Below are 22,718 nucleotides of genomic sequence, written 5' to 3' on the forward strand. Positions count from 1 at the left end.
GGGTATGTGTTTTGGTGAGTGCTGTGAAGTGTGTAAACCTGGTGATTCACAGACCTGTACCTCTGGGGATAAAATTATATGTTTATAAAAAATAAAAAATTATATTTAAAAAAAATCATAGAGGAGAACACAAGCAGCAACCTCTTCAACATCAGCCACAGCAACTTTTCTCAAAACACGTCTCCAAAGACAAGGGAAACTAAAGCGAACCTGAACTTTTGGGACTTCTTCAAAACCACAAGCTTCTGCACAGCAAAGGAAAAGGTCAACAAAACAAAGAAGCAACCCATGGAATGTGAGAAGATATTCGTAGATGATGGTACAGGCAAAGGGCTGATATCCAGGATCTATAAAAAACTTTCTAAACTCAACACCCAAAAAACAAATAATCCAGTCAAACAATGGGCAGAAGACATGAACAGACACTTCTCCAAAGAAGACATACAAATGGCTAACAGACATATGAAAAAATGGTCATCATCACTAGCCATCAGGGAGTTTCAAATCAAAATCACACTGAGACACCACCTTACACCAGTTAGAATGGCCAAAATTAGCAAGACAAGAAACAAGTGTTGGAGAGGATGTGGAGAAAGGAAAATCCTCTTACACTGTTGGAGAGAATGCAAGTTGGTGTAGGCACTCTGGAAATCAGTGTGGAGATTCCTTAAGAAATTAAAAATAGAGCTTCCCTATGACCGTGCAATTGCACTGCACTACTGGGTATTTACCCCAAAGATACAGATGTAGTGAAAAGAAGGGCCTTATGCATCCCAGTATTCATAGCAGTGATGGCCACAACAGCCAAACTGTGGAAAGAACCAAGATGGCCTTCAACAGACGAATGGATAAGGAAAATGTGGTCCATATACACTATGGAGTATTACACCTCCATCAGAAAGGATGAATACCCAGCTTTTGTGTCAGCATGGATGGGACTGAAGGAGATTATGATGAGTGAAATGAGTCAAGCAGAGAAAGTGAATTATCATATGGTTTTGCTTATTTGTGGAGCACAAGGAATAACACGTAGGACATTAGGAGAAGGAGGGAAAATTAAAGGGGAATCAGAGGGGAAGACAAACCATGAGAAACTCAGGACTCCAGGAATCAAACTGAGGGTTTCAGAGGGGTGGGAGGGTGGGAGGTTGGGTGAGCCTGGTGGTGGGTATTAAGGAGGGCACATACTGCATGGAGCACTGGGTGTGACACACGAACAATGAATCTTGGAACACTACATCAATAACTAATGATGTACTGTATGGTGACTAACATAACACAATAAAACAAAACAAAAAACAAAAAAACACCAAAATCTTATATCTGATACATCCCTCTTCCCAAAGCTCAGTTCACAAGTGTAAGAATTCAAACAGATCAGCTCAGAGTGCCTGTTCCTTACACTGTATTATTATACTTTTTAAAGATAGGTAGGTAAATTTTATTTACTTTACTTTTAGAGTGAGAACATACACATGAGCAGAGGGAGCAGCAAACGGAGAGGGAGAGAGAGACCCTCGAGCAGAGCTGAGCACAGAGCCGAATGTAGGACTCGATCATGGCTGGATATCACGACCTGAGCAGAAATTGAGACCACTCTTGTCTGCTGAGTGGGGCTCTACTTGATGCATCTCTTACTTCCACACACACCATCACCTCCATGTTGATTTGCTATATTCTATCACTTAACTTGAAAGGAAACTCAGAGAAGAATAAAAGTAGGTATTTTATAAACACACGCACATACTCACTACTTACGGAGCCCCTTACTCCTTCCTGTGTGTGCATCTCCATCTGCCACCCTGTTCTTTCCTCTGGAAGGTCATCTCTTAGGATTTCTTTTAGTGCAGCTCTGCTGGTGACATTTTCTTAGCTTAGGTTCACATTAAAATGTCTGTATCCTGTCATTTTTAAAGAATATTTTCCTCTGCATGTAAAATTCTTAATAAACAGTCATTTACATCATTATTCCTGGGTAAGAAATGTCTTTTTAAAATCTGGCTGATGCCTCAATGTCCTTCTCTTCTTTGGCTTTCCATGGTTGGGTGGGAATTTGCCTGTAGATAGTTTTCTTCGTATGCATCCTGCTTGTATTCCTTTCCATTCTCCTTCTGGGACTCGTCCCCTTGATGTGTCCCAAATGTCACCAGTGCTCCTCTGTCAGTCTTTTTCCCTGTGTTCTTGAGACTGACAACATTTCAGTTCATCTCATCCCCCAGTATCCTGACCAGTTCTACTGCCATCATCCTTATGCGGGAAGCCAAACTAGTGGTGTTTAGTTCAGTTATTATGGTTACCATTTATCTTCTGAAGTCTCGGTTTCCTCACTAAGAGTTCCTATCTGTTCAGTCATGAAGACCATGTTTTCTTCTAAGGCCTTCAACATATTTGAAAGTGTTAAGTCCTTTGTCTGCTAAATTCAACATCTTCACATGGGGTCTATTTCTACTGATTACATTTTTTCATTTTTTTTTAACTTTTCTATCACTTCTTGTTTCTTCACATCACTAGTGATTTCCAATTACATACTGCCCACTGTCAATGACACAAGGTCATGGTTACCTCTTTTTCCCGGGGACTTTTGGTCAGCAGGCAGCTCACTTACTCTGGTCACTTTGAACACAGGGGTGGTATTTTTGGAAAACGAAGGTGTTTCTTAAACCCCTGGGACTTTAGGGCATTCCACCTCCAACACTGTCTTGTCTGCAGGTGTTTGCCAAGCTTGGTTTGAGGCTCTGTTTAGGATAGTTTAGGACCTCATAGCTGTAGGTCTGGGAGTTAACAGGTTTCCCACTCTGGCTGTGGCAGAGTTGCAATGCTGTGAGCTCTGCTAGACCTCTAGTATCTGTGTGCTCGTGCCCCTCAGTGCCTTTCCAGAGGGACACCAGATGGCATTTCCTGGTGCACTGGCATCCTGGCATTCAACCAAGGACTTCTGGAAACCCTACATACACCGACTCCCCACTCCCCCCTCCTTCAGGGGACTCTGGTGCCTTCTTGCCCCATAGCTTCAGGCTGATGCAGAGGTCCACATCCTTATCTTTGTCTCCTCAGGGCAGCAGGACCACGTGCTATCCTGGAGTCCCACGGTGCCAGGCCGTGCTCGCTGTGCGATGTCCCTTCTCTCAGGGCTCATGGTGTTTGACTGCCAGCCGCCCAGAGCCTGAGAACAGGTGTGCCTTGTTTTTGGTTTTGGTTTGAGTGTGGTGGTTCTTTTGCAGAGGAAATGCTGTGTGGGCTTTGAGCACTCCCTGTTCTACCAGTGCCCGCTGATCCCAGAACCGGTGCCGGATGGGAGATTCACGCCACCAGCTGCTCAGTCTTATTTCTATGTCCACTCCTTATGTAAAGACTTGAAAATTTCACTGTGCACTGAAACACACAGGGAAATTGTACAAGATAAATTCTTAGGTCCCTTTCTTTGAGACTCATGTTTCACAGGCAGGGAGCTAGGACTTCAGGGTCTCCATTAATCTGACCTGCACCTGCTCTGACACACGTTCTGAAACACGGCTTCTCTGTGGCAGGGACACCCTGCACCTCACACACTGTGTCTGTCATGAGAAGGAAGTGTGTTGACACATGTCCACTGTCTGCTGGTGAAGCACCACCCAGGGCAGGACCTAAATGCAACTTTTAAGTTTTAGTTTTTAAAAAATTTTTATTTAAGTTCTCATTAGTTAACACACGGGGCAATACTGGTTTCAGGAGATTCAGTGATCATCACTTACACACGACACTCAGGTTCACCCTAACAAGGGCCCTCCTGTCCCCCATCCAGCCCATCCTGCACCCACTTCTGTCCACCCACCCATTAGTTTGCTCTCGGTCATTAAGCGTCTTTTGCAGTTTGTTTCCCGTTCTCTTCTCTCTCACCCTCACGGAGTCATCTGCTTTGTTTCTTAAATCCGCCTGGGGGAGGTCATACGGTGTCCGTCTCCCTCTGATCCCACTCAGCATAACACACTCTCGCCGCACAGCAAGACGGCCAAGTGCAAGGTTCCTCCTTCCTGGCGGTGACACTCCATGTGCGCACAAATTGTTCTTACCTGTTCATCAGTCAATGCACACTTCGGTCTAAATGCAATTTTTGAAACAGAAATATTAATGCTGATGTTAAAATCATTTCAAATAAACTAAGATGATTTTTTAAAATTTATTTTTAATTACTTTTCAGTGTTTCAGAATTCATTGTTTATGCACCACACCCAGGGCTCCATGCAATCTGTGCCCTCCAAAATACCCACCACCAGGCTCACCCAACCCCCCACCACGCCCCTCCAAACCCTCAGTTTGATCCTCAGAATCCAATCTCTCACAGTTCATCTCCTCCTCTGACTTCCCCCAACTCCCTTCTCCTCTCCATCTCCCCTTGTCCTCCATGATTTGGATGATATTTTCATACCTGCAGAGAGTGCTATGTCCTTCACGCGGGACTGCAGCCATCTGCGCTCAGCCTGAGGCTCTCTCCAGGGCCCCAGCTTCTCCCACATTTATGTGCACAAAGTTAACAAACAGGTCACCGGAGTGGGCAGCAGGTGTTTGGTGATGTTACGGAAGTTCTGCATTCTTGATCTCCCAATGCAACAGAGCACCAGTGACGATGGAGTGCTTTCGCACTGGGGTCACTGAGAAGGTGGCACATGACACCCCAATTATGTGACCACAGATGGGAGGTCCTAACCTCGACCCGTGCCATGTGTGGCTCATTCCCTCGTGGGACTGTCGTGGCTCAGGGCTGCTCTTAGACACGCTCAACCATCAGGCTTCGATTTCTTTTTGGTCTTTATCAGCAAAGACTAATGATTATGAACCCTAAGAAAGGCTTAAATTCTAGCAAGCAGCCCACGTTTCACTACCTCATGTTCAGTCACAACCGAGTGTGCTGCCCACAGACAACAGGGCTGTGGGTCACACGTTTGTGTTTCTACCCTGGGAAATCCCGCTGGAGGCTGGGCCCGTTCCCTACGCAATTTCAGGCTGTCACAGACACAGCCTGAATGGTGCAGAACACAGCCCACTCGTATTGCGCACAGTGACCCGGGGCAATGCGTGGCTGGGGTAAGGGGGGTCATGCTGACCTGGCTGATGGGGACCCCTGTCGGGCCCTCACAACCCAGCAGAGATGGAAGGATGGGTCACAGTTACCGTTACCGCTGTACTGTCAGCTTGTGTGGAAGAGTGACGCTCCCAGCCTGATGTGGCCACAGCGTGAAGCCGCCGGGGCTGTCAGGTCCATGCACGACCCTGAGAGCAGGTGGGCCGCCTTGTGAGGGCGCAGCCCAGATGTGTCCCAGCACACTGCTTCCTGCCCTCGCCACTACAGCCCTGAGGAGATGGGCTTAACGACACTCCTCGTCATACTCAGAGGTTACGACCCCGTCACAGAACTCGTGTTTTTAGAAGTGAAATCGATTAGAACAAAATGCATGTAATACTTTAATGAACACTTCTCTTTTTTCGTGGAGAACTAAGATGCCCCTCACTGATACTCCTAAAAAAAATGGGGGAAAATGAAATCTAACACAGTCTGAATAGACTGGTTTCCCTACAAGACTTCCCCTGGGCACAACGCAGACGGTCAGGTGCATTTGGGTCTCGGCGCAGGCACCAGTGGGGGTCTCCAATCTCATCTTTTTGAAGTACACATACGAGGAAACACTTGGTCAGGACCCATGGTTTTGCACCAGAGGCTGAGGAGCTGCCCAGAACTGTTGCCTCTGAGTTCAACAGCACTGCTCTGATGGGGAAGATTTTCTTTAAGGGAAGGATTTTTTAATATTTCTGTGATCAATCGCATTCAGTATTTCCTGTCAGGTAAGGATGTGACATACGTGATGAGGGGTTCTTGTGATGGCAGCATCATGAGCCCTTCCAAACAGTCACGTCCGGGGTCTCGTCCCTTACTTCAACTGTCATCACCCTGATGCAGGGTGGGGGGCTGTGTGCTAGTTCCGGGGAAGGCGCTGGCGATTGTGCTGGGTCTGCACCGTGGTCCTTCCTCCAGCTTCCTCAGTGACTGGCGGGTGGCGATTCTGCTGCAGAAACTGCTGCCCCTGCGAGTATGTCTCCGGCATGGGACCGCCCGGCCCCATGGCCTCCTCCTGGCACCCACAGCTATGCATGCACGAGCCGGCGGGAGGCATCCATGGCAGGGCCACTGTCCACATGTGTCATGGACCACTGGACTGGAGCAGAGCAGCTCCGGGCACCTGACCTGCTGGCGCCGCCTGAGAAGCAGGACTCCACACCACAACCCACATGCCACACTGGGAAGGTGGGTGCCAAAGCTGCCTCAGGGACCTTCAATCCACCGTGCACCCATCCTGGTGACACCAGGAGGACCGCCAGGGGTCCCCACGGGTCACAGGCCTCACAGACATGCTCGGGGAAGCAGGAGGGCAGACAGGAGCCAGCTCCATGTCACCGAGCTGCTCTGTGCCAGGTCCTGACCTAGCCCCACCTCCCCAGGGCTTGCGGCCACGGACAGCCCAACCCCAAGTCCCCACGAGAGGCCTTCGGGGACACCAGAGCAGCATTCTTGTGCCTTGTGAGGCAGGAGCGAATCCAGCCTGGCGCTTTCCTCCAAGTACTGGGTACAGTTGCAGACTTCAGAACACGTATTTATTGAACGCAATAGCATTTAAGAAGCATCAGAAGTACTTATTGCGCCTTTTACGCAGAAAGAGTCTACAGCTAACATGGGTTACAGGAGGGGACGTGGAACCCACAGAAGATTTGATATTCCCAGTACTTACCATTTACTAAATTAGATAATTCTTGGTCAGCGATTCACAGGAGTTTAAACTTATATACTGTTTCGGAGTCACATGTTTCCTAATTTCCTATCTGTGTGTCCCTCAATTTCCCTGGAACGTCTCAGGTGTCTCGACGTGGCAAGGTCTCAACACTAGGGAAACTGTTTCATGCAGAGGATTTTCCTCCTCCCGAGTCCCTTCCTGTGGTTTGTGCTGCACTTGCCGGGAGCTGCTGCCAGGGCCACGCAGACCCGGTTTCCCCACCGCCTGCAGTGTGGCTGCAGCCGTGAAGACGCAGGCCAAGGAAAAGCACCCCCAGGAAGCACGACCCTCCTCTGTCTTTACTCCTCGTGACACACCACACATTTTAAAAGAAACCGAGGATCCTACTTCCTTACACACGATATACCGTAGTCACGATCCACGATCCACGATAGTCATTTTGTGCATTTAACATAAAAGCAAATCCACTGCATGAGATAAAAAAGCAGAAACATTGAATATAAATTACATTTAATGCAAGAGCAGTGGTGCACCATTTCCACATTGTCATATAAAAGAAGAAGTTTCAGCTGTCGCTCCTACAGAATTATAAAACTGAAAGGGTGTAATACAACTAAGGGTAATGTTAGTAGGGATCTATCACACAGAAGGATTTTGCTGAAACTCCAGGTATGGGTGAGAAGGTCGCAGCTACCATGTCCACGGAAGCCACTGCCACAACAAGGGTGAGGAATGCCGCATCTCATTCTGTGGTCCTCTCCCAGCGGCCATGGGCGCTTCCTCCCAGAGAGGCTGGGCCCACCCAGAGAGGCTGGGCCCCTCTGCTACCCCCTCCCAGAAGTGACTGCTGGTGTCCTCATGCCGATGGCCTCCCCACCCCCTGGGCCCACCCCTCGTCTCATCAGTCCTGTGACACCAGAGGGTCCCCACAGAGCGGCAAGGGATGCGGTATGTGGTCATGCAGGCTATGGGCAGGACAAGGGGTCTGTGTGTGGTGACAACATTGTGAGCCTCCCCGTGACAGGTGCTTACTTCTCCTGCAACAGTGCTGACAGCACTGGTCTGGTCGCTCCTGCTCTTTACTAGGTCCCTGGATGTAAAAGAATGGGGGACGCAGACCACAGATGTGGCTGTTGCATGCTCCATCATCCCACAGATGGCACATGCAATGTTGTCTGAGACGGGTCTGGGGCTTGGAGCTGGGGGGCCCAGGCACAGCCAGGCTTGCAGGGGTTGAAGAGGTCAGGTCGTGCTGGTTCCTGAAGCAGAACAGAGGCCCACACATGCCCAAACTGCGGCTTGGGAGGAAGTACCCTGCACTGAGAAGTGATGATGAGACGCTTCTGAGGTCTGAGTGTAAATCGGTCGTGATTCACATTCAGTGAAACTCCGGACAACACCTGCTAAGCATCCCCCATAGGTTCTCACATCTGTTCACGGTCTCTGTGTGAACATGATAGCCTGCCACGCCCGCATGCATGTGCTGGACAGAACCAGGCAAGAACAATCCCTAATGCAGCACTGAGGGGCGGGTCTGAGGCACTCTGAGCACGCTCCCCGCCCCGCTGGGTCCTGACACCTGCTGCCTGGAGCTTCCTGGGCTCACCCCGTTCTGTCTCTGGACCGACTCAGCCTTCTGAATAAACGCTTACACACACACCTACTGTGCACAACATAAGCAAAGGAGAAACACATGCTGTGTGATCACAATCACGTAAACATGAAAATGTGTATTTTATACAAGTATATCCCTTCAACAAGAAACGCTGTTTAACCCCAACACAGACCCGGCTTCAACGCTGCTACTTATCCTTGCTACTCGTCACTTGGGGCCCTGGATGTACCCTGTGAACCTCAATTCTCTCATCTGCCCACGTTACCCTCAGAACAGCAAATTCCACCGACACCCAGCGCCAGACCAACATTTTGGTCAAGATATTTTTCAGGGAAAAAAAGCAACAGTTACTGGAGAAACACCTGACAAACACCTGGGCAGGGCTCCCTGCTGCTCCGGCTTCCCCTGGTTCAGATCACGAGGAGTGTGCACCAGGACAGGGTGGGGAGCGGGAAGCACGAGCCTGATGACACCCGCTGGCCTCACCTGCCTTCTCCTCAGGGGAACGATGGCAAAAGCACTGGGCGGCTGCAGGGACGGGTCCCCACGGCCTTGGCACTCTGCGCTTTGCTCGCCGCGCCCCTGCCCTGGCCTTTCCCCCTCTTCTTCCGAGGCAACTCCTGAAGTAGCAGGAGAGATGACCCATGGCACCGACCATGCACACATACACACACGTGCATGCACACACACGTACACTCACGCACGCACGCACACTCACATGCGCACACATAGGGAAGTCCTGAGCGCTCGCGCCTCTGCCACCAGGGGTGCACGCCGTCCCAGCAGACCAACGTTCCTGTAGCAGCGGCAAGCGTCCTGCGGTTACAGACTGGACCGCGTTCTGCAAGTCAGCTTATCCCTGGGAAACCCAGGAGGTTATGGCGAAGTGTGTGGGAATCTTGCCGACAATCTCCAGGGAGGAAACAGCTCCTAAATGGGCCATCTGCAGGGACGTGAGACCTTCTACTTGCAGAAGGGCGGGTTTCCCCAAAACAAATGCTGCTGGGTATTTCCACAGCACCGAGTCTTAGCTCTAGGGAGGCAGCAAGAGAGGGACCAAGTAACGGGCACCAGACACAGGTGCTAGGCTGCCCAGCAGGGAGCCTGCTCCTGGGGCCCTGAGCTCCTCATCCATGCTGAGTCTGGAGGACGCTGGTCCGTCCTTCCTCCTCCCGGGGACACAGGTGGGTTGCTGTCCTGGCAACTGCTGTGCCTGGTGTGGGTGTGTGGACGTTCTGGGCTGCATGCCTGCAGGCGCTCAGAGAACACAGGCGGTAAGCGGCTTGCATAGGAGGGCTGGGGCACATCTGCCAAGGGCCCCGGGGAGGAGCCTGCCCAGGCATCTGGGAAGAGCTTTCCCGCAGGGCCTCCATGGAAACCATGAAGCTCCTCACAGAGCAAGCATGTGACTGTCCGTGCATCCCACGGCAGGTAGGCCTTGCAGCTGTGGCCACAGGGCTGCCCCTGGTACCCCCTCGACCAGCTATGTGGCCTAATCCGGTCACCTGGGTGTGAGCTAAGACTCGGGTCTGCATCTGATTCTCTCTGGGGTGGAGAAGGGTTATGGGCACCACAGTGGGTACTTTCCTAATTCTTCTTGAATAGACTCAGAATTAAGACAGTTTCTTAACAGCTCTAGCCTCTCCTGCCGCTCCCATCTGCATTTACTTTGAGAACGCCATGTGTCCAGATGATGGGTACTGGGTGCCTCAGGCCGGGACCCTCCCCTGGGTGCCTCAGGCCCGGACCCTCCCCTGGGAGCGCCCTGAGACCAAGAGTGAGCTGACCTCATCTCTGGGAGCGGGGGGTGGCAACTCTGGGAGGGGGAAGGGGCGGTTAAAATTCTAGTTCAGAATAAACACACAGAACAGTTGTCACACACATGGCCGCCCAGCAACACCCAGCAGCGCTGGCGCATGGACGTGTTCAACGAGGCTGCAGGCATGGTGCGCTCAGAGGCTCCGCCGCCGAGCCAGAGACCACCCCTGAGGGATCCCGGATTACAGAGCGGCTCGGAACCAGCCCCGTCTCGTGCTTGGCCGCTTCAGTCCTAGGAGAATGCAAGTGACCTGAGCCATTCTGAAAAGTCCCCATGAGAAGTGGTCCAGACCCTGAGAGTCCGATAACGTCTCCAACTTATTTCTTTCCGTAAAACGAAGTGCGGCTGGGGTCCCTTTACTCTCCCACCCACGGGTGCATAACCACTCGGCTGTGTGTGACACAGTCCTCCCTTGAGGGTAAGGGATGACCACAGTGCTCGGTCGCGTCCAGAAGGGAAAGCCCAGCAGCTCAAAGCGTACGGTGGGCCAGCTGCTAGACATGAGTGGGACTAGTGTCTCCATCTGGAGAACCAAGGAGGAGGCCTTTAAAGCTTTTTATAGGATTTTGAATCTTGATATCTTTTTTAAAATGACTATATTTTGATTCTCTGGTATTCAGATCCTCTATGACGCGTTTTGAACCACTCAGAGAGCTTGTCTGGAAGGGGACTGGCTGGACCAGTCTGAGAGCACTGACTAGCTCTGAAGCCCTCTCTTCCCCTTCTGCAGTAAGGGCGGGAGGACGGCTGAGGATGCACATTCACAGCCCCGCGCTGGGTCCTGCGCCCATGCCAGCGTGAGCCACATGTCCACCGGGCCCGAGGCCATGAAAGGGAGGTGTGGGGAGACCACGGGGAGCTTCTCCCCAACCCTGTCCACTCCTTTCTCAAGTGCACTCCGTGCATCCCACGCCCCACACGACTCTCATTTACGAGGAATCGCATTAACGCAATCCTTGATGGTTTTTTAAAAAACAGCCCTCAGCAGACCGTTCAGGACACTGTACAAAGCTGAAAAAAGTAATGAAATAAAGATCTTAAGAAATTCCCCAGCAGCTAACCCAACGAGAAATGAAAGGAAATGTGGAGAAGTAGGGGCTCTGGCAGACAGAATGAGGCGTTCGAGCACACATGGCTTCCAAGTCCCAGGGTTGGGGCTGGAGTAAGGCCCGCGGGGAGCCAAGGGCCCCGATGGAGGCCGAGGACGTGGATTCAGGAAACACGGGGTGTCAGAGACAAGGAGGAGGCTGTCTCCGGTCACCATGCAGGAAGCTGCCTGAGCACACGGCCCCAGACCCACAGCCACACCGAAAGAGAACGTCCTGGTGTTATCACTAGACACCACAGAAAGTGGAAACAGGATTAAGTTTAGAAAAAATAACCAGTTTTAAAATAACCTGAAACAGACTGGCAGCCCACAGGTCTGGGTTTCCATTCAGAGTCCCTGAGAAGGGCCACTGAGTCTGTAAGAGCATCAAATGCGGGACATCCTGCGGACGACAGGAGGCTCCATGAGGCGCGACCCAAACCTCACGCGCCATGGGGCCACACGGGGACACCCTGGGGAACCACCAGGACAGGGTGCGAGGTCCACACGTCCTTCCAAAAGGAGCTGGGGATGGGTACGTTTTTGCGCTGCAAACAGAGATGACGGCAACACTTCAAGGGCAAACTCTAAATTAGTAGAAGTTAAGCAAATACATTTCTAACGTGCAGACGAGAACTTTAGAGGAAAGACACATGAAGAACTTAACCAAAATAGTTTAAAGATCAAGAAGAAAAGAAGGACAGTAAAGGGGACGGATAAGAATCCTGCGTCTGTGATCAGAAACGAGCCAGCATGTCCAGTCATTGCCACAGGCTCCCGCAAGGGGCCCAGACCAGAGCGCAGGACACAGGAAAACACGAAAACACAAGTAAAGGGAAAGGAGTAAGGGAACACAAATGAGTCGGAGTTGGTGGTACATGGCTCTGAGGAGGACCAGCGGCAAAATGAATGCTCTTGTGTGGAAAATAATAAAAAAGAAAAAAAAAAAAGATTGAGAAATCTTAAAGTGATAGATTCTTTCCGTGACTGTACAACATTCAGATCCCTGCAGATCTGATCCCAAGACGTCCATGGGATCTGGTCAGAGGTTGTAAAGTTCACAAGAAAGACAGGAGGTGCGAGGATGGGAGCAACCGTCGGACAAGGAGGTGGGGAGGTCATGGCCGGCACACGCTGCACTACAAACGCGCGGCGGTTAAGCGTGGCACAGACCTGGACGCTGATGGAAAAAGTACGAGTTGTGCTCAGTGGTAAACCCGTGGCCGGGACACGTGGCCAAGGATCCAGGCAGCACCATGGCCCCTGAGGAAACAGGTCTCGATGAGCTGTTACCCAGGAAAACGAATCTGATCCTTATTTCCCACTTTTGTTTTACAAAAGTCTCATCTGGTTTTGAGATGTGACATGGAAAGCAAACAAGAAAACACTTGGAAGAAAGTACAAGCAAGTGTCTTTTATGAGCAAAGGGAAAGGAAAGGGTCCGCAAAGCGGATTCTAGAACCCCAGGAAGATGTGGGTGCATCATCCGCGGAGATTCACTCCTCCCGACAGGACAACCAGCTGTTGCCGCCAGCACGCAGCAGGGTTTGCTCCGAAAGCACCACAGCATCCCTGTGGGTCGGTGTGGCAGACAGACAACCTCGTGCCTGCACACAGGTGGGAGGACAGGTCGCCAAAAGATAGAACCAGACATCAACACGGAGGAGGAGCTGCGGACCTCGTCTGCGCGGGTGGAAACAAAATCCGTCCCAGGCAGAGCGGCCATTGTATACATGCCAGGGATCAAAGCCCCTGAGACAGCAGGGTGGGGGCAGTGGCCAGCGGGGCTTCCCAGGCTGCGGGGGCGGGAGTGGGAACATCCCTGCAGGTGCGGGCACAGGAGCCACGTCATGCCGGAAAGCAAACACCAGGGAACTCGTCCTCTGACCACGGCCACCAGATTTCACCCACCACGTGCTGGCCCACAGAACATGCTGAAGGCCCACTGCCTGACGACAGTCGGGAAACCAACCGTGGCTCATGCACAGCAGCAGCAACACAGCACGGGGCCCTTTCGCTGTGACCTCTGCGGATCCTGAAACCAGGACGGTGAGAAAAGCATAAACCCCGAATGCTGTCCTGGAGCAATACTTCGTAAGGGTTAGGATTAGATGAAATGGCATCTTTTCAGGGTTGCACACACACACACACACAATGTGCACACACACACGTGCACGCACGTGCACACACACACACACACACACAAACATATTCGATCAAGGGGACGACATAGATCCAGGATGTTGTTTGCCTCTGGGTGGGCCAGGAGCCAGTATAGACATGTGACATGCAGACTGAAAAGCCAGTGACAATATTCTGGTTATAGATCTGAGTTGAGTTCGTGGGGTTTTGTGCTGATATTTTGCTGCACGGCTGACCAAGATGCTAACTGCCATCTTTACATATCAAGAGTGACATTAAAGGGTTCAAACCAGAAATGATGCCATTTTCGGAACATTACACCTCGCTCTGGGGCTCCACCGCAGGCCTGGCAGCCAGTGGTGTTAGCCGTGCTACTAGGTAAGATTTCCAACAGAGCATTCTCAGATGCTTACGTGACTGATCTGTGCCCACAGATGCTGTTGGGGGACAGCTCACATCCTGGGAAGAGGTTACAGCAGGCCCACTGGTTGGGGAGCAGGACCAGGCCCCTGTGGGAGGAGGCTCCGTAGCCGGTCCACTGCCCTGCTCCAGCCCCGCGGTGCTTCTGGATGGGGAGGGCATCTGGAGCCTCATGGACACTCAGCGCAGGCACACAGCCTCGTGCTTGCTCAGAGGCTTGTCCTGATTCGGGAACAAACCCTGGGCAGTGCCCCCCCTACCAAGGGGACCTGACAAAGGCATCCTGAAGACAAGGTCCACTGCTTGGCAGATGAGAACAGGACAATGAGGTCTGCCTCGGAGCTGGGTGTGCCTCCTGCTCGCGGTGATACAAGTCACGAGTATGACCCCCTGTCGTGGCATATCAAGGTGTCCCCCAGGGGAACGAATGCCGGCCAGTGGCATCCTCCATCCTGTCTTACATCTGTGCTCTGCACTGGCCAGCGTGTGGGACCTGCCCCCTCTGGGGCATCTGTGCCGACCAGTCCCACGCTCAGTCGGAGAGAGAGAAGCCGTGCTTACTTACTGTACTTGTGGGGTTGCCGTTCAGACGCACGCCACTGTTGCACTGTGGGGAGCAGGCCCGGCTGCCGTGGGCACTGGATGGCCCCGGGGACCCTGCAGGCAAGCAGAGACGTTACTCAGATGGGGCGCCTTCCAGAAACCCCAGCCCCAGGAGGCCACCCAGGACCCCACACCTGGCCCCTCACGCAGGGTGGGTGGTGAGAGTCTGGGCTGTCAGCACATGCCGATCTTGCCCTGGGACCCTGCAGCAACCCCCTCCATCCGGCCTCACACAGAAAATGGGCAGAAGGTAGACACCTGAACCGAGGCGCCAGCACCAGGGTCCAGGGCCCACGCCCATGTGACACCAGGGCCTCTCCCCTGTCCTTCCCAGCACAAGCGTCACATCGGCTGATTTACTTAACCCTAGTCCTGACTTTCTGTTCTTTGTTGTCAAAGTACTTATCTGTCGGACGTTTTCTGATGCTCTGGGTGTCGCAAGCCACATGAGTGGAAAACACAAAGACGAACGAAATGGGTAGGACTGCGGACCAGGGCCGGGAGCAAAGGTCCAGGGCCAGGAATGCCCGCACCTGCCCTGGGGTCACCCTATCACCGTTCTGAGCTGCGAGTTCCTCTTCTCCATGTCCTCTCCCTACCCCAAGTGGAGGCCACCCCACCAGGGAGCTGTGGATGCCCCCAGCCCGTTGCAGGGAATGGGTCCCATCCGGTGGGAGCACCAAACTGGGGGGGGGGAGGCCAAGTGTGACCCGCACATCTCTCTGTTTTGAGAGAGAGAATGCGTAGGGGAGGGGCGGGAGGGAGAAGCAGGCAGACTCTGGTCCCAGCACAAAGCTGACGTGCAGCCCAGGCAGGACCCCAGGAACACGACTGAGCTAAAACCAAGACTCAGAGGCTCAGGTCACGGAGCCACCCAGGCACCCCCCACAAATCTGTTTTGAGAAAAACCAAGGCATCACTTTAAAAATCCAGATTTCTGACTTTCCAGGAAAGAGAAGAATCGGAGGTTCCTGAGCTCACGTGCCCAGTGATAAAACACAGCCAGAGTGGAGTGGGTCTGCCCCCTCACCTCCTGGCCACGCTGTGCCCAAACCCACCCCCGCCGGTGTCAAGGCTATGTGCTGCCAGTCAGTGGTGTGACGTGGCCACTGGCAGGGGCACAGAGACGAGCCCGTGTTGGTCACAACATCATTAGCATCCTTGCAACGTCCTGGAAATGGAACTAGAAGCCTCCTAAGCATTTCACCTCCTCCCGCCACCTACAAAGCTGTGTTGGGACCACGACCCCCATCATCACTTCATGGAGGAAAAAATTAGGGGGATTCAGCACTTGTTTCTGCTGACCCCGGTATTCCCCAGATGGCTGCTGGGGGCACTCGGGAGAGAAGGCTCCCCACGGAGCATCTGCTCTGGTAAAGGGGGGGCACGCCCCCAGTCCCTCTAAAAACTGGACAAGATGACCAGAGCTTGTTAACAGCTCGACAAAACCAACAAGAACTCACAGACCCTGACAGGGGGGCTCTCCTGGGAAAGGAAGGGGAAAGTGTTCCACCGTCTCCCATGTGGGAACAGCCTCAGACACAAAGCCATCTTCCCGGGAAGCCCATCCTAACCGTGAGCAGCTCCTGCGACTGAGACAGTCCATTTACCTCGGTGGGGAAGACACGGGAAGACATCAGCAGAGTGTGCGAGGCCCCTGCTGCAGGAACAGAGCATCGAGGCTTCGTCCTAAGGAGACCCCGGGCACCTCTGGGCGGACCCAGGAACCTGGCACGTGACCGCCGGAAGCAGGGGACAGCATGGACAGCAAGGCTGCAGTCATCCTGCTGCGCCACGTCGCGTGAATGTCCACCTCCCCTTCTGCAAGTGCCTGCAAGGAGGAGCGTGTGAGCCTGAAATCATGGAACAGCTGTTGAGTACGGCTCCGTACGCTTACCCGAGAGGGCCCAGTGCTTCGTCCCTTTCTAAAAGCTACAACCCAGGTCAAGCCACACCACACATGCCATCATTCCGAAGCCACCAGTCTGGATCTCTGCAGATGGGGCTGTGTGTGCTGCTGCCAGGCTTCCCGCCTCCAGTCCTGCCCCTGCCGTTGGGTGACGCACGAGGCCTCCTTCTCTGCCCCACTCAACGTCCGGCAGGACCTAACCCTCCCGCACACCACCATGTTCCTGCTGCACTGTGAGGTGCGCAGCCCCAAGAACTCAGGAGAAGCGTGCTCTGTCCTCCTTTGCTGCAACAGTGGTGCTCACATCCAACAGCCACACTTTCTTCCTGCCGACGGCCACCAGCAGCACAGCGCTGCCCCGGGGCCAGCACCAAGTCTGCCTCTCAGCGTCTCCACGTGGGCTCTCCAGACTGGCTCACTAGCGACTCAGCAGAATCCAGGCCACCCTAATCCCCACAGCCTCCACAGCTCCCAGGAAAAGGCTGCTTCCGGACAGGGACGCAGACGGGGTGTGGGGACAGAGCTGAGCCGGAGGGGACGCCAGATGGACCATTCTGGACACAGATGCGGATGGGGCATGAGGACAGAGCTGTGGTTGCTGAGGACGTGGACAGACAGGGTCCAGGCTCACTCCGTGTTCTAGAGTGTGGCTGCCTGCTACCAATGACCCGATGTGGGGTTGAGGGTCGAGCAGGCAAGAGCAACTCTGCCTTCATGTTGTGGCCTCAGCATTGGAAACTTTGCTTGAATTTCAGGAAGGATTACGGCCACTACACCGCAGTTTCTTAGGATACTAAGATTTGAACTCTTGTAGTTCACAAAGAACCCAATAAAACGACCATGGACATTTACTGAATTCATAAAGAATTCCACATCCCCGTCGCATAGGAAACCTGGGAGGCGGATCTCATGTGGCACGGGTGGCAGGCCACAAGTGACTTCCCTCCCTCATGGAAACCATGAGTGGGCACCCTATGGGAACACTGATATGTGGCAGACAGGCAGACACACAGACCACCTGGTGGCCCTGCCTCCTACGGACACGAGGCCACATGCCTGAGACTCATATGCACAGCCAGTGCTCACTGGCCCTCACTCTTCCCGAGATAATCAGCGTGAAGCCGTTGCTCACACAGTCTGACCCGAGACCCAGAGCGGCAGGAGGCCACTGAGCCCCGTGTGCCGTGAGCTTCTTCCTGCCACGTTTCTTCACAACATTCCATCTGAGATTTAGAAGAAAGAGGAGAGATGGTTCGGCAGCCCTCCTGCCATCAGGGGAAGCTCCTGCTGCACCTTCCCCTGCCTATACCAAACCCTGTATCTCACCAAACCTCACCCCTGTCGCGAACAGATTGTCTGTGTCCCCATTCCCGGATGGGAAGGTGCTGGGTGCCTGTGGGAGGTGACAAGGTCATCCCGTAAAAGGCCCCTGAGGCCTCCCTTGTTCCTTCCCTATGTGAGGACATGGCCATGAGAGATGTCTTAGAACCAGGTCCTCCTCCGACGTCCAGTCCCTGAAACCAGGAGCGAGAGGCATCTGCTGTCCAAGCTGCCCGGCTTTCCTGCGGCCACCAAGCAGACACCGGCCCATGCCAGGCCAGCTCCTCCCTGCCGAACGCAGGTGCGGCTGTGGTCCCTGCTCCCAGGACCCGGAGCACCAGGCCACAGGCAGGAGCTGCTAGTGCCCGAGGGGCCCCCTCCCGTGAGCTGGCGAGCAGACCGTCCACCCCGGACGGGCACCCCCCTGGATCCCAGGACCTGCCCGTCCTGCACCGTGGCTGCCCCCTTTGTGGCCCACACTCCCCCAGCCCCATGGGACGGGACACAGGGCTTCATGTTCTTTACTCCTCCCTGGAGGGCCAGGCTGACGGTGGACACGCCTGCTCCCGCCACTCTGACCATGCCACCTCCTGTGTCTCCAGCCCCTCAGGCTGTTCTCAGGATCCCAGACCCTCTTAGCACTTCACCAAATACCCCAGTCACAACGTGCAGGCTCAGAGGGAGGGATGTCACGTGGCGAGCTGTCCTGACATGTTTGCACAGCGACAGGAGGGACCTTCACTCCCCTAGGAATGTGGATATGGGTGAGGTCACCCCATGGGGCTCTGACAGGAAAACACATGGTTTCTGGGGCCAATCTGTTCAAGGTCTTGGGGTGGGGGGAGCAGGAAGATGAATGAGGTCCACGGCCCTTCGGTCCAGTGCGGTCCCTCCTGCGCCGGATTTGCCGGGGAGTCACCCCTGAACCTGTGGACAGAAGCGGCTGGGGACTCCATGGCACGGGGCAGCAGCCAAGGGACAGGAAATGAGGCCAACGGGCGAGCCCAGGGCAGGGCCGCTCCTGTACGAGGGAGAGGAGGGCGCGGCCATGCCCGCCGAGCTGCACACCTGACTGAGAGGGTCAGAGCCGAAGCCCCAACAAGCACGAAGGTGCCGGACGCCCGTCCCGGCTGCCCAGGAGGAAAGCAACCACACACTGTTGTAAATGCACAGTGGCCGCGCAGTCAGCAAAGGTCATGGTTTACGACCTGGACTGAGACTTCCGGACGGACCAGCGGCGCCTCACTGACCCGGTCACTGCTCGGCGAGCAAGAGATTTAGGTCATGTCCAGGGTGGGGTGACCCCTTCACAGCACAGACTCATTACATCCATTCCCCCATCCCCACATACGTGTGCCCTCCCCCCTCCTCACAAGCATGCCCTCCCCTCCTCTCACACGCGTCCATTCACCATCCTCTCACACGCGTGCCTCCCTCCTCTCCTTCTTGGGGTACATTCCTCACGTCACACTGATATTTCAGGCACAAACTTGGTTTCTCTGTGTGGGCATGTGTGCAGGGGACTGACCAGTGAGCTGACCTGAAGGAGGAACTTTACAGCTGATCAGAGCACAGGCCTCCGGCTGAGGCTCCTTCTCCAGAAAGGCCTTGGGTGTGTGCACATGCAGGGTCTCAGGGACGCCTGCAGCTAGGCATCTACCTGCATCCTCCACCGTGGAGTGACCACTGTTGACACCCAGGCATGACTCCCATCCGAGGGGACACACAGCGTGGGGAGCAGGAAACCCCGGGCCCCTGAAGGTCTCACTGCCCCTTACCTAATGGGAGCTTTAGAAACGATGGTGCGTACCTGAGATACTCAACCGTGATGGTCACTTTGTCACGGCATTTCTCAAGAGACGCACCTGTAACAAGACAGGGAACAGCCACGTTACCGTCAGAAAGGACCGGGCTCGGAGAGAAAAGACAGGATCCCCATGCGCCTGGACTGTTCCTCACCCACTGCACGCTGGCAACGACCACTGAGACAAGGAGGCCCCATGGCCCCGGGAGCAGCCGCCGCCCTGAGTACACGACATGCGTGTGCCATCTACACAGACCCTCATGCACCCATGGGGGTGCCACCCCCGGCCGTCGTCTGCGCTTACCACTCCCCCACCAGGAAGTCCCGTCAGGAGGACTCGGCAGAACGGCACAGATGGCCTATTTCCAGATGCTGGCAGGCACAGGTAAGCTGGGTGATGGGGACCCAGCAGATCACGGGCATGAGCTCTGGGTTTCCGTGACATGAGCGGGTGCCCCTTCAACGTGCCCACGCTGCTATGCTGGGCATTGCACTGTATCCAGGGTTTGGTCACTTCCCACTCCATCAGGATCTCCATGTCTCGCTGCGTCTCGCACACTCACCGACATGGAAGCAAGTGTGACGTCGCTGCTCCTGAGCCCAGAGGGGAATGGAATTCACCAGTATCTGGCTGGTGTGCGGCCGAGAGCCCCCAGTCACGTCCAGTCAGGACTCGCCTGCACGGCCCTCCCTCAACTCCGGTCGCCTCTGGCTCCTGCTCCCTTATCGGTTCCATGTCCCTGGGCCTGGCATCTTAGTGGCTGTCACAGGTGTCCCTGACACCTACTGTTGTCCCCTCCGCAGCCCGGAGAGCCGCACGTGTGCCCTCCCCCATCACCATGCCCTCCGTGTTTCCATTTAAAATTTTTCATTTATTTTAGAGAGAGATAGAAAGCACGTTCATGAGCAGGGGTGGGGGGAGGGATGGGGAGAGAGACTCTCAAGCAGACTCTGTGCTGAACCTAACATGGGGCTCGAGCTCATGACTCTCAGATCACAACCATGACCTCAGCCAAAACCAAGAGTCAGATGTTAAACTGAGCCCCCGGGCATCCCAGATCCGCAGATCCCAGGAGCCTCCTGCATGGATAGCCACACACGCAGCGGCAAGAGCAGAGGGCTGGCGGGGGTGGGATTCCAGGCCATTCTGGCTCAGGGCCACACATCTGGCCGGAACCCGGAGCACAGCTAGTTTTCCAGGATATGACGATGGCTGGGGAGTCCCTCAGGCCCCATCAATGAGAAGTTTTCCCGGTGACCACGGAGCACGGTCTGTCGTGTTCTTCCTCAGAACGAAGCAGGCGCGTTTCTCACATACATGACGCACGTCTGTGCGGTCTGTGACCGCACCACTGAGTACACCTGCAACTCCCCCGACACCCGACAGCCGTGGGCCGCGCTCTTCAAGTCCACGGATGTCGGCACGTGCCAACATGCCCACCAAGGCAGTGTCATCTCTCAGACAGCAGGAAAGATTTCCGTCGATTCTCACCGTGATACACCTCCCAGTTCTGGCCAGGCCTCTTCCCAGCCGGTGCGCCCTTATGTGTGAGTCTCACGACCAACACGGGGAGTCGGGTGAGTCACACGTCCACGCCCAAGAAAAGGCATTTCTGCAGACTGGACAGAACACTCGGCAGGATGACATCAGAGACGGTGTCGCAAATAAGTCCATCAGCCTTTCCGAAACGCCAACGTCACAGGGACACGCGCAGCCCGGGGGCCCAAGAGAGGCATGAACACGTCTCTGTGTTTTATGAATCAAGTGGCTCATTCCCATTCCCTGCCACCCACCTGCCAGGCAAGCGCTTACTTGGTGAGCGTCAGAAGTATGAACACCAGTGTCCTGCCGGCCTCTGTTTCCTGAAAACCAGCAGAGTCTAAACAGCATCGGAACTAGTTCTCCGCACCTGCAAGTGCGGGCTGTGACGTGTGAGTCACCATTTACTAAGGGACCTGTGACACGAAGTCCTTCCCAAGGGGACGTTATTCCATCAGTGATCAGCACCTTAGTAGTGGAGGAACATCAGGTAAGTGGTCAAGGGCAGACCTGACCCCTTGGGGCAGGATGGGCACCAGTAATCTCATCACAGCACATCTGCGGATAGATTTCCGCAGCCAGCTTGTCCCCAGATCTCAAAACCAGATTTTTATGGGCATCGGAGTGTGGGTCCATGCAAGGGGTCTCTACGGACGGGACAAGCACAGAGCCGTGACCCTTTCCACCACCTGGTCTCCCCGCTGCTGCTGCTGATTTGTTTAGAGGGACTCTGCTTTGCCCCTAGTCACGTGTGCACTGACAGCACCTGCGTGATGTACTCAGAACCGAGTCAGTGGTGAGGAAAATGCAGGAAAAGTCCACCCGGCCACACGGCTAGGCCCTTACCCTGATGCCCCAACCTCACTTCTCCTGCATGGGCGAGCAGACACGCGTCCACGCGCACACGTCCACACACTTGACAAGAAGAATGAGTGTGTTTTCACTTCAATTTAACCACTGACTGGACACATTTCTAACCCTTCACTGAGGTCCATCACTAATCACATACATTCCTAACCCTTCACTGAGGTCCATGGAGAGTAACTGGAAGAAAGGGGGGTGCACTCACAGGGCTGCCGAGGTCACCACCTGGGCTCTGCAGGGAGGGTGTGGTGCCCCAAGCCGTGCTCAACCTGGGGGCACAGGTGAGGCCACAGCCGTGGGCTGGACAGGGACTCCCCATGCTGCCCCAGCTGTCCTACCCCTCCTGGCTTCTGTGTCCTTCCTCCATCCCCAGAAGCCCACTCTGCGGGCAGGAGGGCAGCGTGCTGTAAGGAACATCCACACAGCCTCAGGGAGCAGCTGGTCCGCCGTCCTCATCTTTGACCTGCTGGAGTCCAGCTGCAAGCTCTCCTCCTCTGTGCCGAGGAGGACCTGTACACGTCTCCTTCATGTGACTCCTGCTTAGCTTGGCGCTGGCCGGACGTGGGAAAGCACCATATGCAACATGGCGTCCCTGCTCACTGCTGGTCCTGGCTCCCGACTGTGATGGGAGGGGGACCCCCTGGGGCCCGGGCCACCCTGCCCATCTCCTGCTCCTCCTCCATGTTCGTCCACACAGACACAAGCAGGCCACTGGGTCCCTGATCGCCTCAAAGTCCTCCTATGTGAAATGAGGGGCTAGACCAGGTATCCATGAGGTCTCTCCAAACTTCCCATTTCTGAAACACCCCCAGAGTCCCTGGCAGGAGGTCACAC

General features: G+C 54.4%; 1 protein-coding gene across 1 annotated transcript in view; it reads right to left on the reverse strand.

Moving 5' to 3' along the window:
• The window catches only part of LOC132027658 (gamma-2-syntrophin-like), a 133,706-nt gene that overhangs the window by 78,591 nt on the left and 32,397 nt on the right, over positions 1-22,718 (reverse strand). The window contains 2 exon segments of the mRNA XM_059416421.1: positions 14,410-14,501; positions 19,455-19,527. Of these exon segments, the coding sequence (XP_059272404.1) occupies positions 14,410-14,501; positions 19,455-19,527 (165 nt within the window).

Source organism: Mustela nigripes, chromosome 12, assembly GCF_022355385.1.
Source record: "Mustela nigripes isolate SB6536 chromosome 12, MUSNIG.SB6536, whole genome shotgun sequence".
NCBI classification, from domain to species: Eukaryota; Metazoa; Chordata; class Mammalia; order Carnivora; family Mustelidae; genus Mustela; species Mustela nigripes.